General features: G+C 51.2%; 1 protein-coding gene across 1 annotated transcript; it reads right to left on the bottom strand.

Moving 5' to 3' along the window:
• Nucleotides 1-5,079: 5,079 nt before the first annotated feature.
• On the bottom strand, nt 5,080-15,982 carry LOC146356519 (uncharacterized). The gene is made up of 5 exons (XM_084841159.1): nt 15,747-15,982; nt 9,583-10,097; nt 8,821-8,991; nt 8,474-8,600; nt 5,080-6,894 (listed from the first exon to the last, which is right to left on the bottom strand). Exons 1-5 carry the CDS (start codon nt 15,754-15,756, stop codon nt 5,489-5,491), a joined length of 2,229 nt encoding a protein of 742 aa, XP_084697285.1. The 5' UTR covers nt 15,757-15,982; the 3' UTR covers nt 5,080-5,488.
• Between the last annotated feature and the right edge of the window lie 1,675 nt (nt 15,983-17,657).

Genomic DNA, 17,657 nt, shown 5'->3' with positions numbered 1-17,657 from the left:
ACTCTAGTAAAGGCATTCACGTTGATATGCTACTACCTTCCACTGATGAACCTGCTATTTTTAAACCAAGTAATGTGGGTAAAACAAGGTTGAATTCCATCTAAAGTCAGGAAAATAGAACATATGCTTCAAATATGGTGTTTGAAGGAAGGAGGGCTGTTGGTGTGATATGTTCTGCTTATGATGTAAATAAGTGAAGAGCACAAAGTGTTTTGGGTCGGAATTAAGATGGCTGGGAGAATTATCAACAACCTCTGATATGCAGACGACACCACCCTAATGGCAGAAAGCGAAGAAAATCTAAAGAGCCTCTTGTTGAGGGTGAAAGTGGAGAGTGCAAAAGCTGGTTTGAAACTCAACATTAAAAAAACGAAGATCATGGCATCTGGCCCCATCACTTCCTGGCATATAGAAGGGGAAGAAATGGAAGCACTGACAGATTTTATCTTCTTGGGCTCCAAGATCACTGCAGACGGTGCCTGTAGCCATGAAATTAAAAGATGCTTGCTCCTTGGGAGGAAAGCTATGGCAAACCTAGACAGCATAGTAAGAAGCAGAGACATCACCTTGCTGACCAAGGTTCATATAATCAAAGCTATGGTTTTCCCAGTAGCAACATATGGCTGTGAGAGCTGGACTATAAGGAAGGCTGAGTGCCAAAGAATTGATGCCTTCGAACTGTGGTGCTGGAGAAGACTCTTACAAGTCCCCTGGACTGCAAGGAGGTCAAATCAGTCCATCCTAAAGGAAATCAACCCTGACTGCTCACTGGAAGGACAGATACTGAAGCTGAAGCTCAAATATTTTGGCCACCTAATGCGAAGAGTGAGCACGCTCCGGGAGAGAGTGCAGGACAGGAAGGCCTGGCGTGCTATGGTCCATGGGGTCACGAAGAGTCGGATACAACTGAACAACAACAACAACAACAATGCAAAGAGAAAACTCTCTGGAAAAGACCCTGATGCTGGGAAAGATTGAAGGCAAAAGGAGAAGGGGACAGCAGAGGATGAGATGGCTAGATAGCATCACCAATGCAATGAATATGAACTTGAGCACGCTCCGGGAGAGAGCGGAGGACAGGAAGGCCTGGCGTGCTATGGCCCATGAGGTCACGAAGAGTCGGACACGACTTAACGACTGAACAACAACAACAACTAGTAGCGGGTGGCTACTAGGAGGAGGGCTTTTTCTGTTGTGGCACCCCGGCTCTGGAATGAGCTCCCTAGTGAGGTTCGCCTGGCGCCTACATTGTACTCTTTTCGGCGCCAGGTGAAGACCTTTTTGTTTTCCCAGGCATTTTAGCATTTTAGCTTTCTAAATTTTTATCTTTGCTGTTTTAAATCTGTATTTTAAACTCCTGTACTGCTGCTAGGTTTTATTGTGGTTGTATTGTTATATTGTGGTTTTAATGTTCTATATATTTTAAATTGTTTTATTGTGTGTTGTTTGGTTTTAGTTTTTGTGAACCGCCCAGAGAGCTTCGGCTATTGGGCGGTATAGAAATGAAATAAATAAATAAATAAATAAATAAATAAATAAACAACTGAATGACACATCAGGGTTAAGCTAGCAAAGAAAATACAACTTTTGGTGGAGGATGCAGATGTGACTTTAAATGAAATATGCCTGTTTAAGGTATATGAAATAAATATATTACTCCCAAATCACTGCTGGGAATACTTTTTCAGAAAAAAATATTTAATTGTTACAGTGTAACAATTGCTTGAGTTCCATACTTTGTGTAAGCAGGTCATAAGGAATTAAAGAACTCAGGAATGTCCTATGAGGAAAATTCTGAGAGTGCCTTGGACTGCAAGAAGATCAAACCAGTCCATCCTCCAGGAAATAAAGCCAGACTGCTCACTTGAGGGAAGGATATGAAAGGCAAAACTGAAGTACTTTGGCCACATAATGAGAAGACAGGATACCCTGGAGAAGATAGGGAAAGTGGAAGGCAAAAGGAAGAGGGGCCGACCAAGGGCAAGGTGGATGGATGATATTCTGGAGGTGACGGGCTCGACCTTGGGGGAGCTGGGGGTGGCAACGGCCGACAGAAAGCTCTGGCATGGGCTGTTCCATGAAGTCACGAAGAGTCAGAAGCGACTGAATGAATAAACAACAAAAAGACATTATATTCATTCTTAAGAAAGGCATATTCCTAAAATAACCCTTTAAAGGGTTTTTGAAAGGTGATTTGCTTGTTACAACTTTGTATTTTTGTATATGGTCTATGCTCTTATATCAGATTTTATGGTCATATAAAGATTGCTTGAGATTTTGAAGTAAAAGATAAAAACACACACCTGATCTCAGAGTCCTATATGAAAAAGGACATCTGTTGTCGATAGCAGATTCAGGGAACTTGCATTGTCTCTGTGGCAATTAGTTCTTTGGAAATCAAACAGGAGCAGTTACTTGGTGGTCTAGGACCATGCTAAATACTAAAGGCTCATCTCAGAGCATCTCTGGGTGTCAGGATCTGCTCAGTCTGGGAAGTTCTGCAGCGCCACCTGGGGGCCAGATACAGAAGACAGCCTGGCTCACAGTACTTGCAGGATTAGGTCCTGGCCCAGCAGGGGCACCCAGGTCCTCTAATGCAGACCAGCTGGGAGCCTCAGGGAGCCCTATAGGGAGCTTCCTGGTCTGTTCAAACCATGCCACAGCAACACAAGTCATCCTCCTGGCAGCATCCTGTTCTAGTTGCTCATTGCTGATCTTTGCTATGCCTTGCTGGTTTGTAGCCCTGCCTGTCTGGACTCTGCTTTCGTCTCTGGCCCAGCCACACTTTGTTTGGGTCTGACCCTTGCCCGGGGAACCTCTGCTTTCTGCCCACCGCCATCCCTCCTGGTCCCGGTGTACTCGCCAAGGCCACCCGCCACCCACACTCCAGATCTGACACTAGGCAAGGACAAATCCATCACACCCTCTCCGAGTATCTCTCTTTGGATCACAGATAATAAGCTTCATCACAGGCTGCTGAAGCAAATTTCAGAGACTCTCGCCTGCTTGCTCCTTGTCGATCAGGAGAAGGCTCATTTATTTTTGCAGGCCATTTAGAAATCTGTGATCTTAATGCTGTAAACCACCGTTTTTGTGTCATTTAACTGTCTGCTTCTATTCCTGTTTCTCTAGTTTTGTTTTGTTTTTTGATGCTGCCAACTGTTTTTTTATGGTACGGTTCTTTTAAGAAATGTTACAGATATGTGAAGGCATGCTAACTATCTCTTCCCCCACCACTTGACTCTTGCATTGCACAAGGCTGCTTAAAGGATTGAGGAGGGATGTGTATAAAATGAAATGTGTGTTTTACACCCATGCTGCCCAGGCTTGGACCTGGGTGAGGTGTTTGCTCTTTCCCACCCAGAAGCACGACAGAAGTGTAGCTCCAGCAAGCCACAAAGAGGAGCTCTCTAGTGTTAACCAGAACACAATGGCTTCTGGTATCCAACAGATCACGAGCAAGCTCTGTAGCGTGGATTCAGGGTGTGTTGGAGACAGACTGTGCCTGCTCCCTTCCTGGATGGTACGGGGGCCATTTCCTTCCCCAGGGCCAGCAAAGTCTTGCTCTTCCATCCTCACTTTCTTCTCCACCTCTGCTGCCAACAGGCCTTGAAGGGTCTCCTTACTTTGCTGCCCATTTCTTTCTTGAGACAAAGAGTGCCTGAATCTGATGTGAGGGGACCATCTATTACAAAGGCTACAAGCCTTTCTCCGTATATCAATCACTGTTACCCAGGAAAATGATTCTGCCTAAGAAAAGCAGGTGAACACCATGACTGAGAAGGACATTAGAGATGGTGGGAGTGAGAGTCAGGGGGTTTCTCCTTCTAAGATGAACCACCCAGAGAGCTTCAGCTATTGAGCGGTATAGAAGTGAAATAAATAAGATGCTTAGACCCAAACCTTCATCTGGTTCAGTTTATTGAGTTCTGCCTCAAAGGTAGCAATCAACAACTTAAGTACTTTGGACTGCAGGAAACCCATAGGTTTAGGCATCAGGACTGGAGTTTTTCTGAACATTCCTATGCATGTGTGAGAGTTGGTGTAGCACAGTCGCAATGGAAGTCCCCTGTTTCAATTCTGTGGTAGCAGATGATGGACATCTTTTTCGGTGCCTGTTGATATGCCCTACCCACTTTTCTTTTTTAACACATTTTCTTACCAGCAACACTGCTTCAAAGAACCAGTGTGGTGTATAGCAAACTTGTGTATGTGATTGTTGAGAAATGCCCGTCATTCTGCAAGGTTTATTTTGTGTGGCCTCTGTCAGGCTACAGTGTATCTGAGGTTTGAGGCCTTGTTTTGTTACTGTCAAAAGGCTGTGTGGTAGTTGCCTAGTGACGTTCTAAAGGGGAAGAGAGCCAGTTGCTTTGATTAGATGGGGCCTGCATCAAGGACATTCAATTCTGATTGGCTGGGGATTCTAGCTAGGCCGAAAAGAGGGGTTGGGAAATGGCAGTTATGACAGTTGACAGTCTGTGGTAGCCAGAGAAGGAAGAGTTCTGCCGGTTGGAGTGGGGTGTTTCAAAAGGACCAGGAGAAAGCAAATAGCTTAGGCCTGGATGTTAAGCTATTCCTTCTCTGGGGGATAACCCTACGTGACAGGTGAAGATCAGGAGTAGGGAGCAGGTGGCTGTGTGATGCCAAGAGGCTGCCCTAAGGTCTTCCCAGAGGAAAGTTATACAAGCAGTGAGAAGCAGTGTAGTGTAGTGGTTCGAGTATTAGACTGGGACTCAGGAGGTCTGGCTGCCACTCCCCAATCGCCCATGAAGCTCACTGGGTGATTTTGAGCCAGTCACTAGCTGGGTTTGCTTACAGCAGGCCATGGGTTCGGGGTGGCTACGGCAAAAAACCACCCTGCCTGGGTTCGCAGGACACAAGCAGCTGAGGTGCTGGGGGCAATTTCGCCAGTCCCTCCGGCATGCGAACGCCAGACGTGAGGAGGGGAAATAAGCCACTGTAGCATATTTCCACCCCGTTACTGTGCAAACCACGTCACTGATTCTCAGCCTAACCTACCTCACTGGGTTGTTGTGAGGATGAGGCAGAGAGGGGGAGGATCATGAAAGGAAGTGAACAGACTGTATTGGCCCCTTTATTAAAAAAAAAACAACCACAACCAAAAAACACTGGCATGTGTTAGAGACACTGGAGAATATTATAGGACAGAAATCCTTTCAATATATTATATTTAAACCATAATGCCCAGGACCCATATGTTGGTGACCACCGATCACCTCTCTACTGTGTACACAGTCAGATTTCTCTTACAACCAGATACTATCGAGAGTCAGTTCCATTTGAAGATCTTCCCCCATTGCAGACATTGCTAGGATTTACTGATCTCGCCCTGTGTGCATTCTCCGATACCAGTTCAGGCATTTGCAATCATGAAAGCTCTTTCCGCACTCCACTGCTCCCCAAGGCGAATTCTTTGACAACTCTTAAGGCACGTGCCAAAAGCGACGCTCATTCCACACTCTAAGCATTAATAGAGCTTCTCCACTGTGTGGGTTATTTGATGGGCTTTAAGGTTCAAATTGCGAGGGAAGTTCTTTCCGCACTCTAAACATTTATAAGGCTTCTCCCCTGTGTGGATTCTTTGATGGGTTTTAAGGTTCGAAGTGCGACTGAAGCTCTTTCCACACTCTAAACATTTATAAGGCTTCTCCCCTGTGTGGACTCTTTGATGAATGTAAAGGTGTGAGATCCAACTGAAACTCTTCCCACACTCCAAGCATTTACAGGGCTTCTCCCCGGTGTGGATTCTTTGATGGGTTTTAAGGTTCGAAGTGCAACTGAAGCTCTTTCCACACTCCAAGCATTTATAGGGCTTCTCGCCCGTGTGAATTCTTTGGTGTGTTTTAAGGCGCGTGCTAAGAGTGAAACTCATTCCGCACTCTAAACATTTATAAGGCTTCTCCCCTGTGTGGGTTCTCTGATGAATGTAAAGGTGTGAGCTCCGACTGAAACTCTTTCCGCACTCTAAGCATTTATAGGGCTTCTCCCCCGTGTGAATTCTTTCATGCCTTTTACAAGATGTGCTGTTAGTGAAGCTCTTTCCACACGCTAAGCAAATATAGAGCTTCTCCCCTGTGTGGATTCTTTGATGAGTGTAAAGGTGTGATCTCCAACTGAAGCTCTTTCCACACTCTAAGCATTTATAGGGCTTCTCGCCCGTGTGGATTCTTTGGTGTCCTTTAAGGTCTGAGCGCTGACTGAAGCTCTTTCCACACTCCAAGCATTTATAGGGCTTCTCACCCGTGTGAATGTTTTGATGTCTTTTAAGGTGCGTGCTATGAGTGAAGCTCATTCCGCACCCAGAGCATTTATACGGCTTCTCCCCTGTGTGGATTCGGTGATGGGTGTTAAGAGCTGAGCGCCGATTGAAACTCTTTCCACACTCCAAGCATTTGTAGGGCTTCTCACCCGTGTGAATTTTTTGATGGGTTTTAAGTCCTGAGCTTTGACTGAAACTCTTCCCGCACTCTAAACATTTATATGGATTTTCCCCAGAGTGTATTCTTTGATGGATTTTAAGCTGTGAGTTCCAACGGAAACTCTTCCCACACTCTAAGCACTGATGCAACTTCTTGCCTGTGTGAATTCTTCCATGCATCTTCAGGTTTCTGCCATCAGGTTTCCCTTTGGTGTGATTTTTTTCACATTCAATAAGTCGTGTCTCCTCAGTGAAACTCTTTCCACACTCACAGCATTTCCATGGTTTCTCCTGATTATGAATATTCCCTTTGTTTGCTTCAAAAAGCTCTTCTGGTATTGGACATTCGTGGAAATCAGCCCCGTCAAACAAACTGGATGTGTTCCCAGACTTCTCTTCATCTTCAGGGTTTTTTTTCTGGTGGATGTCATTTTTATTGCTCTCCTTCCCATCCGCTGAAAGAAGAAAAAAGAGAACAAACTCAATGAACTGCTGTTTTGATTGTCAGAGTAGTGGGGAGGGAGAATCCTTCTAAATACATTAAATAGCCTCCAATACTCAGTATTCCCGACAACTGAAGTGGGACATGGGACTTTCATTTCTTGCAATATTTCTAGGTGGCGTTTTGGGACATACGGGCAAGGTTTGCACATTGCAGAGCAACACGTAATTTTTTAACACTGGGTATCCGTGAGGAAACCAGTGTGCTGGTGTATGTAGCGGGATTGCTGTCCCTTGGCACATCCTGGCAGCACGGGCAGGAAGAACGAACCCTGGGTTGTGGTTATAGCCTGGCAACCCTAGGTCGAAAAACTCCCCGGATTGCTGTGATGTGCAAACCCTCCCAGTCTTTAAAAGGTGACTCCCACACAATGACAAAGATAAGACTGAGCAGCTCAAAATTCATTTGATAACGTAGGTCCTGTTAAAAAAAAAAACAGCAACCAATCTGAGCAGCACTGTTTAAAAGGATACAATGGCTGATGGTATCAAAAGCTGCTCAGAGATCCAAAAGAATCAGCAGGGTTGAACTTCACCACACCAGTCCCTGGCGTATGTCGTCCGGTAGGATGACCGCAGTTCTTTGCATCACAACCCCAGGAGAGAATCCGGGATCCAAACAGTCAGTCTCCTCCAAGACCACCTGGCGTTGAGAGGCCACTGCCCTCTCCCATGCCTTGGCCCCAAAAGGCAGGTTAGAGACTGGGAAATAACTAACAGAACTCCTTGGGTCCAGTGCTGGTTTTTTCAACAACAGCTGCAGCATGGAAACTTTGACATTAGCGGGGTCCCTGCCCTCTGTCCAAGTGGCATGAATCAGTTCAGAACTTCTAATCCCAACCCGGCTGCTTTTATTACTCAAGAAGGGCCTGCATCCGGAGCAAAAGTGGTAGGCCTCATACCTCAGAGCAGCTCCTCCATATCCTGAGGGTGCACAAGCTAAAAAAATATCCCTAATAATGTGCCCTAGCCTCATTCGGCACTGCCTCTGTCAGAGCCGGGGCATCGGAATTGGTGTGACTGTGAGCAATTTTGCCCCTCCAAGTGTGCACGACACAGATCTCCGGAGGCTTCGGAACACCGCCTACTCTGCTCCACTGAGCCTCCGTCAAGTAAACCATTAACCACTGTGAGGGATCAGCAGGGCTGAATGCCTCTTTCCCAGTGCCCGTCAGACCCCTCGCTGTGCTGCCTGGACACCCCATGCCCTCCCAACTGGTCTCCTTCCTCAGAGGCCCCAAGAAATCGATCTTCTTCTTTTCTTTCCTGCCAGGAGACGGACAGCTTCGGGAACTAGAAGGCCTTTTAAAGAGGGTAGAAATAGCAAAATTACTTCTGATGCTTCCCATTATAACAAACATGCAGAAATTCTGAAGCTTCCCCTCTTGATACTAGCCCCCCAAAAAGGTCAAAAGAAGGATGCCATCTTCAATGACCTCACAATGCTCCGATATAAAGAAGAGCCTCAATTCCCCCTTCCAAGATCTGTCCAAGGCAAAGAGGAAGCCTGACCCAGAGGGGCCCATCCCTTACCCAGAGCAGCCAGGGTCCCACAAATCTCCTCCATGACGTCCCTGTGCAGAGCCCTCTGGCCTGGATCCAGCAGAGCCCACTCCTCCTCCGTGAAACGCACAGCCACCTCCTCAAAGGTCACCAGACCCTGAAAGTAAGGGAAGAAATCACGTTCTCTTCACACGTAATGTAGCAATCCATGAAGACAATAAAGGTAAAGGGGTTGGAGGTCCCTTTGCAGGATATCTAGAGCTTCATGAGTGACAGTCAAAGCCTTCCTAGCAGTCATCTTGGATAGGAGAAAAGGGGGAGATTCGTGCCGGCCTAGAGAGAGGTGCAGGGGACAGAGGCACCCCGGCCTCCCCTACCTGCTCTGGCTGCAGAGAAGCCATTTCCGCTCCACCACAAAGTGAAGGGGGCCTAGAAGGAGCCCCCGCTGTCCGTTCACTCTCTCTGCAAGGTGTTCCACGTGTGGTGTCCGAGGAGGCCTTCTCCACCTCAGGGACGTCCGTGGCTGCCTTGGCTGATATCCCCTCCACCTGGAAAGGAACGGGGAGCCCAGGCAATCAAGGGGGAAAAGGGATTAGGACAGGAAAGAACGGGGACAGGACAGTGTTTGCCAGTCTATTTGCATCCAGGGCTCCTTGTAAAGGTGTTCTGCTTCCTAAGCCCTGTAGCTGTAGATCTGGCAGGGAAGCACAAAAGGATTTGGGCCCAAAGGTATCCCTAGCATTCAAAGAAGATGAGAAAAGCCCATCCAAAACTCCCTCCTAAAACCAACTGGGAGGAGAGAAAGAAGCTCCCAGACGTTGCCTGACGCTCTGCTGTTTCTATGGCAGGCACAGAACTTTAGTGCTTACAACCACTAATCCTGTTCTGTTGGGACGACTGGGCTGCTAGTGGAAGGAGGATCCCCTCTTTCCCCGGAACGTCATGATCTCCTTAGGTGCTTTGTGACCCCCTACGGAGGGCCTGCTATACACATCTGGAACTGGTGGTTGGTTGGAAGAAGGGTTGGGGGTGAGACTGGAACATGGCTCCCTTGACTGGCAGCTAGAAAACGCTGGGACACTGGCGGGGGATTTTTAAGACCACTCTCCTTTGGAGCGATCAGGGTGAAATGCTCTCACCTGCTCCTTGTCCTCTGCCTGGCTCAGGAGGAAACCTTCTGCCAGGGCCACCGCCTGGGAACTGGTCTCCGCTCCACACTCTCTGACCCAGCTCTCCATCTCCGGGGGAAGGACGGCCAGGAACTGCTCCAGGACCACCAGGTCTAGCATCTGAGCTTTTGTGCGCCTTTCTGGATTCAGCCACTGACGGCAAAGGTGGTGGAGTCGGCTGCAGGCCTCTCGGGGCCCCTCGGCCTCCTGGTACCAGAATCCCCTGAAGCGCCAGCACTCTGTGGCTGAGCTGGTGCTGCTCCCAGCCAGGTTCTCCTGCGCTCCTCTTTCCCAGAGCTCCGCACTGCTCCCTTCCTGGATGATTTGGGGGGCCTTTCCTGCCTCAGGTCTTGCCAAGTCTCGCTCTTCCATCTTCACTGTCTGCTGCCAACAGGACTCAAAGGATCTCCTTTCTTTGCAGCCAATTTCTTTCCTTAGGCAAGGAGGGCCTGAATCTGATGCAAGTGGATCACCTGCTACAAAGCCTGTGAGCCCCCCCCCCCCACATATGTTACGCTCACCAAGGGAAAGGAGCAGTCTGGCTAAGAAGGGCAGGTGAGTACCACGACTCAGAGGGACACTCCGATAGCAGGCAGGAGTCAGGGAGTTCTTCCTGCTGAGATGCTCAGACTCAAAGCTTCATCTGGTTCACAAGCCAAATGTGTGTGTGAGGGAGGGAGGGAGGGAGGGAGGGAGGGAGGGAGGGAGGGAGAGACGGGGGGTGGGGGCCTATGTGTATGAGGAGTGCTGACTGATAGTACTGTTTTGGTAGCCACTTTGAGCACTTTTTGCGGAAATGCGGCACATGAATTAGATGATGATGATGGGATGTGTGCATGCATTTCTGGTGCTTGTGTTGTGGGCTTTCAATTCATGTGGAGGGGAGGGGAGGGGTCCTTGCATATTTTTAAAAAATCAATTCATTAAATGGGGTCTTTTTATATTAAAAAAAATCAATTCCTGAAGTACGGGGGCCTTGCATATATTTTAAAATTAATGACTGGTGCCGCAGAGCCCTGCAGATTTTAAAAAACCAATTATTGTGGAGGCGGTCCCTGGATATTTTACAAAGCCAAGTTGTAATGCGGTGGGTCCTCGCATGTTAAAAAAAAAATCATTTTGGGGATTGGGGGTCTTTTTAATTTTTTTGAAAATCAACTTCTGGTGCTGTGGGCCCTTGCATATCTTTTAAAATCTATTTGTGGTGCTTGGGGGTCATTTCATCTGTTCTCAAAATCATTGACTTTTGCTATAATATTGCTATAATAATGCCTTGATTAGGCCAAGAAAAAGTTCATAGACATGTGCAAGATTTTGAGATCTCCAGAGGATTGAGAAGTGGGGGGTGGGGATGAAGAGGGGGGGAAAACCCATGACTATTTATTTAGTTATTAAATGTCTTAATCGCCCATCTTAAGTCACCCGGCCACTCTGGGTGATGTACAATAATACAAGCAGTTTAAAAACAATAAAATTACACATTAAAATATCATTTTCTAAAATTTCCCTAGCCCACCCCAAATACCTGCCTGAACAACCAAGTTTTCAACGTGTGGCGGAAGCTCATTAAAGAGGGGGCATGGCGGAGTTCCCTAGGGAGGGAGTTCCACAGACTGGGGGCCACCACAGAGAAGGCCCTCTCCCTCGTCCTCTCCAGCCTAGCTGTCCTGGCTGATGGGACAGAGAGAAGGCCATCCGAGGCTGATCTTGTTGAGCGGCCTGTTGGTGTTGCTGGAGGCGCTCCTTGAGATAGGCTGGGCTGGAGCCGTATAGGGTTTTAAAGGTCAAAACCAACACCTTGAATTTGGCCCGGAAAACAACTGGTGACCAGTGCAACTCCTTCAGTTTATGAAGTGACATCTGCATGTTTAGGCCAGTCCCAGCATGGAAAGAGGGGTCCATCCCTCCAACCACTTGGTAATACTACTGCAGTTGGCTTCATATTTTAATATTTAGAACAACATCTAACATTTCCTGCTTCAGCTGTTAATCTTCAGCTGTTTATCTAGGCCAGCTCTGGTGGATGCCTTGTGATGGATATAAAAAGATAAGAATTTTTGGTTGCTTTGTGTTCCAAAGGCTGCTTTTTTGTGTTGCTCTGAGAATATCACATCTTATTTTATTGCTGTTATTGCTATTCTATCTGTGCAGATTCTCTCCTCCCATGTGTCATCCTAAAGTTATTTGATTCTCTGTGGAATCGGAGTCGTTGCTGGAACAGGAGACCAGGGATCCAAAGGTGTACTTTGGTGTGGCTATGTGATCCCCCCACCCACCCTTTGCATGTTTTGAGCCTGTTTTCTCTTTCTGTGGAATGGCTTGCGGGCTGTTGGGCATTCAGAAACTGAGAATGTAGGAACATGAGAAGAGCCCTGCTGGATCAGACCAAAGGACCATCTAGTCTAGCATTCTGTTCACACAGTGGCCAACCAGCTGGCGACCGGGAACCCACAAGGAAGACATGAATGCAACAGCACCCTCCTGCCCATGTTCCCCAGCAACTGGTGCACATTGGCATACTGCCCCTGATCCTGGAGGTGGCATGTAGCCATCAGGTCTAGTAGCCACTGCTCTACGTCGACTGATCCCCTTGGCTCCACCTCTGCTGACCGGCCCTCCGCCCCACCAGTCAGACTGGCCACCGGCCTCCACTGTTCACAACTGGGCCAGCGAATGGAGCATCTCTGGCCCTGCACCAACCCTCCAGCCTCTCTCCCTGACCCACAGCTCTGCCTCTCATAGCGTCCCAACGCCCACTAGCAGATCCTTTCTACTCTTTCCGTCCTCCAAATGTGAACAAGTTTCATACTGGTTTCAGTGGGACATACTAAAACAAATGACAGTACTGGCCCATAGGGAAACCATGAATGCCCATAGGGAAACACAGGCTTCTATCTCCCCATAGGAGCATCCTGAATGACCATAAGGAAGCGTAAGCTTCTACTTGCCCACAGGGAGATCCTGAATGCCCCTCTGGGGAGGTCGAATCTTGTATTTCCCTGTGGGCGTTCATGGCTTCCCTACGGGGAGGTCGAATCTTGTATTTCCCTGTGGGCGTTCATGGCTTCCCTACGGGGAGGTCGAATCCTGTGTTTCCCTGTGGGCGTTCATGGCTTCCCTACGGGGAGGTCGAATCCTGCGTTTCCCTGTGGGCGTTCATGGCTTCCCTACGGGGAGGTCGAATCCCGTGCTTCCCTGTGGGCGTTCATGGCTTCCCTATGGGGAGGTCGAATCCCGTGCTTCCCTGTGGGCGTTCATGGCTTCCCTCCGGGGAGGTCGAATCCCGTGCTTCCCTGTGGGCGTTCATGGCTTCCCTACGGGGTGGTCGAATCCCGTGCTTCCCTGTGGGCGTTCATGGCTTCCCTATGGGGAGGTCGAATCCCGTGCTTCCCTGTGGGCGTTCATGGCTTCCCTCCGGGGAGGTCGAATCCCGTGCTTCCCTGTGGGCGTTCATGGCTTCCCTCCGGGGAGGTCGAATCCTGTGCTTCCCTGTGGGCGTTCATGGCTTCCCTCCGGGGAGGTCGAATCCCGTGCTTCCCTGTGGGCGTTCATGGCTTCCCTCCGGGGAGGTCGAATCCCGTGCTTCCCTGTGGGCGTTCATGGCTTCCCTATGGGGAGGTCGAATCCCGTGCTTCCCTGTGGGCGTTCATGGCTTCCCTCCGGGGAGGTCGAATCCCGTGCTTCCCTGTGGGCGTTCATGGCTTCCCTCCGGGGAGGTCGAATCCCGTGCTTCCCTGTGGGCGTTCATGGCTTCCCTATGGGGAGGTCGAATCCCGTGCTTCCCTGTGGGCGTTCATGGCTTCCCTATGGGGAGGTCGAATCCCGTGCTTCCCTGTGGGCGTTCATGGCTTCCCTATGGGGAGGTCGAATCCTGTGTTTCCCTGTGGGTGTTCATGGTTTCCCTATGGGGAGGTTGAATCCTGTGCTTCCCTGTGGGCGTTCATGGCTTCCCTACGGGGAGGTCGAATCCTGCGCTTCCCTGTGGGCGTTCATGGCTTCCCTCCGGGGAGGTCGAATCCTGCGGTTCCCTGTGGGCGTTCATGGCTTCCCTCCGGGGAGGTCGAATCCTGTGCTTCCCTGTGGGCGTCCATGGCTTCCCTCCGGGGAGGTCGAATCCTGTGCTTCCCTGTGGGCGTTCATGGCTTCCCTCCGGGGAGGTCGAATCCTGTGCTTCCCTGTGGGCGTCCATGGCTTCCCTCCGGGGAGGTCGAATCCTGTGCTTCCCTGTGGGCGTCCATGGCTTCCCTCCGGGGAGGTCGAATCCTGTGCTTCCCTGTGGGCGTCCATGGCTTCCCTCCGGGGAGGTCGAATCCTGTGCTTCCCTGTGGGCGTTCATGGCTTCCCTATGGGGAGGTCGAATCCTGTGCTTCCCTGTGGGCGTTCATGGCTTCCCTCCGGGGAGGTCGAATCCTGTGCTTCCCTGTGGGCGTCCATGGCTTCCCTCCGGGGAGGTCGAATCCTGTGCTTCCCTGTGGGCGTTCATGGCTTCCCTACGGGGAGGTGGAATCCTGTGCTTCCCTGTGGGCGTTCATGGCTTCCCTCCGGGGAGGTCGAATCCTGTGCTTCCCTGTGGGCGTTCATGGCTTCCCTCCGGGGAGGTCGAATCCTGTGCTTCCCTGTGGGCGTCCATGGCTTCCCTCTGGGGAGGTCGAATCCTGTGCTTCCCTGTGGGCGTTCATGGCTTCCCTCCGGGGAGGTCGAATCCTGTGCTTCCCTGTGGGCGTCCATGGCTTCCCTCCGGGGAGGTCGAATCCTGTGCTTCCCTGTGGGCGTCCATGGCTTCCCTCCGGGGAGGTCGAATCCTGTGCTTCCCTGTGGGCGTTCATGGCTTCCCTCCGGGGAGGTCGAATCCTGTGCTTCCCTGTGGGCGTCCATGGCTTCCCTCCGGGGAGGTCGAATCCTGTGCTTCCCTGTGGGCGTTCATGGCTTCCCTACGGGGAGGTGGAATCCTGTGCTTCCCTGTGGGCGTTCATGGCTTCCCTACGGGGAGGTCGAATCCCGTGCTTCCCTGTGGGCGTTCATGGCTTCCCTCCGGGGAGGTCGAATCCTGTGCTTCCCTGTGGGCGTCCATGGCTTCCCTCCGGGGAGGTCGAATCCTGTGCTTCCCTGTGGGCGTCCATGGCTTCCCTCCGGGGAGGTCGAATCCTGCGCTTCCCTGTGGGCGTTCATGGCTTCCCTACGGGGAGGTCGAATCCTGTGCTTCCCTGTGGGCGTCCATGGCTTCCCTCCGGGGAGGTCGAATCCTGTGCTTCCCTGTGGGCGTCCATGGCTTCCCTCCGGGGAGGTCGAATCCTGTGCTTCCCTGTGGGCGTCCATGGCTTCCCTCCGGGGAGGTTGAATCCTGCGCTTCCCTGTGGGCGTTCATGGCTTCCCTACGGGGAGGTCGAATCCTGTGCTTCCCTGTGGGCGTCCATGGCTTCCCTCCGGGGAGGTCGAATCCTGTGCTTCCCTGTGGGCGTCCATGGCTTCCCTCCGGGGAGGTTGAATCCTGTGCTTCCCTGTGGGCGTTCATGGCTTCCCTCCGGGGAGGTCGAATCCTGCGCTTCCCTGTGGGCGTCCATGGCTTCCCTCCGGGGAGGTCGAATCCTGTGCTTCCCTGTGGGCGTTCATGGCTTCCCTCCGGGGAGGTCGAATCCTGTGCTTCCCTGTGGGCGTCCATGGCTTCCCTCCGGGGAGGTCGAATCCTGCGCTTCCCTGTGGGCGTTCATGGCTTCCCTCCGGGGAGGTCGAATCCTGTGCTTCCCTGTGGGCGTCCATGGCTTCCCTCCGGGGAGGTCGAATCCTGCGCTTCCCTGTGGGCGTTCATGGCTTCCCTATGGGCAACTACTGTGATTTGTTTCGGTACGTCCCGTTTCAGGGCCTCCGGACTCGGAGGGATCTGGGTCTTGCAGTCTTTTCTTGTCTTCCAGGAAGGGGCTGTTGAGGCTCCCTGGCTTCAGCGAGACGAGGGGGAAAGCGACGCGATGGGGGTCTCCTGGGGGGGGGGCAAATGGCCCAGCCGGGGGGGCACTCCCCCCCACCCTAAAACTCCACCCCGCCCTTTGTGGCCTCCCCCCCGCGTGGGCTTCCCTCCCTCCTGGGCTTTTTCCTCCCTCTCCCATCATCCTGGGGACCCCACTACACTTCGCACGCACCAGCTCCCATCCGGGGCCCTCGCGGGGCTGCGGGTCCCTTCGTCTCCCCAAAGCTCTCTGCAGGGAGCGGCACGCCCGCGCTTCGCCCTCGGACGGAGACTCCCCGGACGGTCCAGCGCCTGGCCCTTGCAGCAACGTGGGTCTTTCCTGCGCCCTCCGGGGAGAGAGTCTGGAGCGGGACTCCTGCGCTGCGATCTCCCCTCTTCGTTGCTGCTGCCGCCTTCTCTTTCGCACCTGGGGGCGGGGGGGGAGGGACACCGTCCGCCTTCCTGGAGTTACGAGGGGGTGTGAACTGGGGGAGGGTCTTCCTCTCCTCCCCCTCCCCTTCCATCCCATCCCTCGGGGAAGCTGGGAAGGGGCTGGGTGAATGCAAGGGGGGAGGGGAGGGGAGGGGATGGGGGAGATGTTTCTGCCTTGGGGGCAAACTCGACCAGGCAAATGGTAAAGAGGTGTGGGGGGGGGCTTGCCCAGAAATGTGTATGCAGATTCTCCCCGCAACATTTCCTCCAGCTAAAAAGACTTCAGAAAAAAACGACATGGGGACTGCAAAGCTGATAGGAAGATGGCCTTTTCTTGGAATATACTGGAAGGACGCATTCTGGCGTTGCTTAGCTTAGAAAAAAGGCGAGGAGCTAGGCAAATTCGCCAGTCACAGCTGCCTAGATGGGACTGATGCCACAGAAGGAATGTTCAAGGATCCAGGAGAATGAACCAGCACATCTGTGTCCCAAGAGAGCAAAACCAACCAAATCCAGCATTCATCCATGACGGATTGATGCTCGAAGCCATGGAGCTTCCAGTCCGGTGCTCTAAGCACTACACCACACTGTCTCTTTGAAGGCAGCTCAGCTGCCAGGAAGAGAACCTGAGAATTAAAGACCAGTGGGTGGGGAAAGGCACACTGTCAGGCACCAATAATGGTGTCCAGGAGCAGGCTGGTGTCCATGGGCATCACCTTGCCTCCTCCCGCTGCAAGGCATGCCATTTTTATTATCTCCCATTCTACAGATGGGGGAACTGAGGCGAGGAGAGAGGCTTGCCTGAGGCTACCAAATGAGTTTATGGCAAGGGCGGAATTCAAACTGGGGACTTCCACAGCCTCTGTGCTACACCGTCTCTCACGCATGGATAGGAACGTGCAGCAAAACCTTATGCCTATCAACCCTATGGGTTTCCTGCCGTCCAAAGTAACCCATTGGTTGATCACCCTCAAACTTCACAGTGTTTGTAAGTAAACAGATCCACCTGCAGACTCACAATGAAATGCTGCAGTCCATCTCCAACACACCCTGAATCCATGTTACAGCACTTTCTTGTGTTCTGTCTGCTCGATACTGGAGCGCTGTGTCGTGCTCTCCGCTATAGAGCTCATGTCTGTGGCTGGCTAAAGCTACAGTTCTGTATTGCTGCAGGGCTGGAAAGAGCAAACACCCCACCCAGGGCCCAGTCTGGGCAAGGGTGTGTGTGTAAAACACACCTTTACTTGGGGGGGGGGGTTGTAATCACTCCCTCCATCCCTGCTCTGCATGGGAGAATTTGGGGAGAAACAGGGGTGAGGGAACAAGGGTTTGAATGCACTCCTCTCATTACCTTAATTTTACCCACAACTCTCCAGAATTCTTTAAGCAGCCTGGTGCAATGAGCAAAGGGCTGGATGCACCTGATCTTGGAAGCTAAGCACGGTCAGCCCTGGTTCGTCCTTGGATGGGACACCACCTGGGAATCGGGCTTCCTGCATTGAGCAGGGGGTTGGACTCGATGGCCTTGTAGGCCCCTTCCAACCCTATGATTCTATGAAATTAAAGTGTCTGATGATGGAGAGATAATTAGGATGCCTTCTCATGTCTGTAACGTTTCATTTAAAAAACCACCATACCATAAAATAACAGTTGGCAGCATCAAAGAATTAGA

Source organism: Heloderma suspectum, chromosome 2 (assembly GCF_057233095.1).
Source record: "Heloderma suspectum isolate Gila_16-S chromosome 2, 16-S_ref, whole genome shotgun sequence".
Classification (NCBI taxonomy): Eukaryota; Metazoa; Chordata; class Lepidosauria; order Squamata; family Helodermatidae; genus Heloderma; species Heloderma suspectum.
This window is presented reverse-complemented; position numbering and strand designations above follow the sequence as displayed.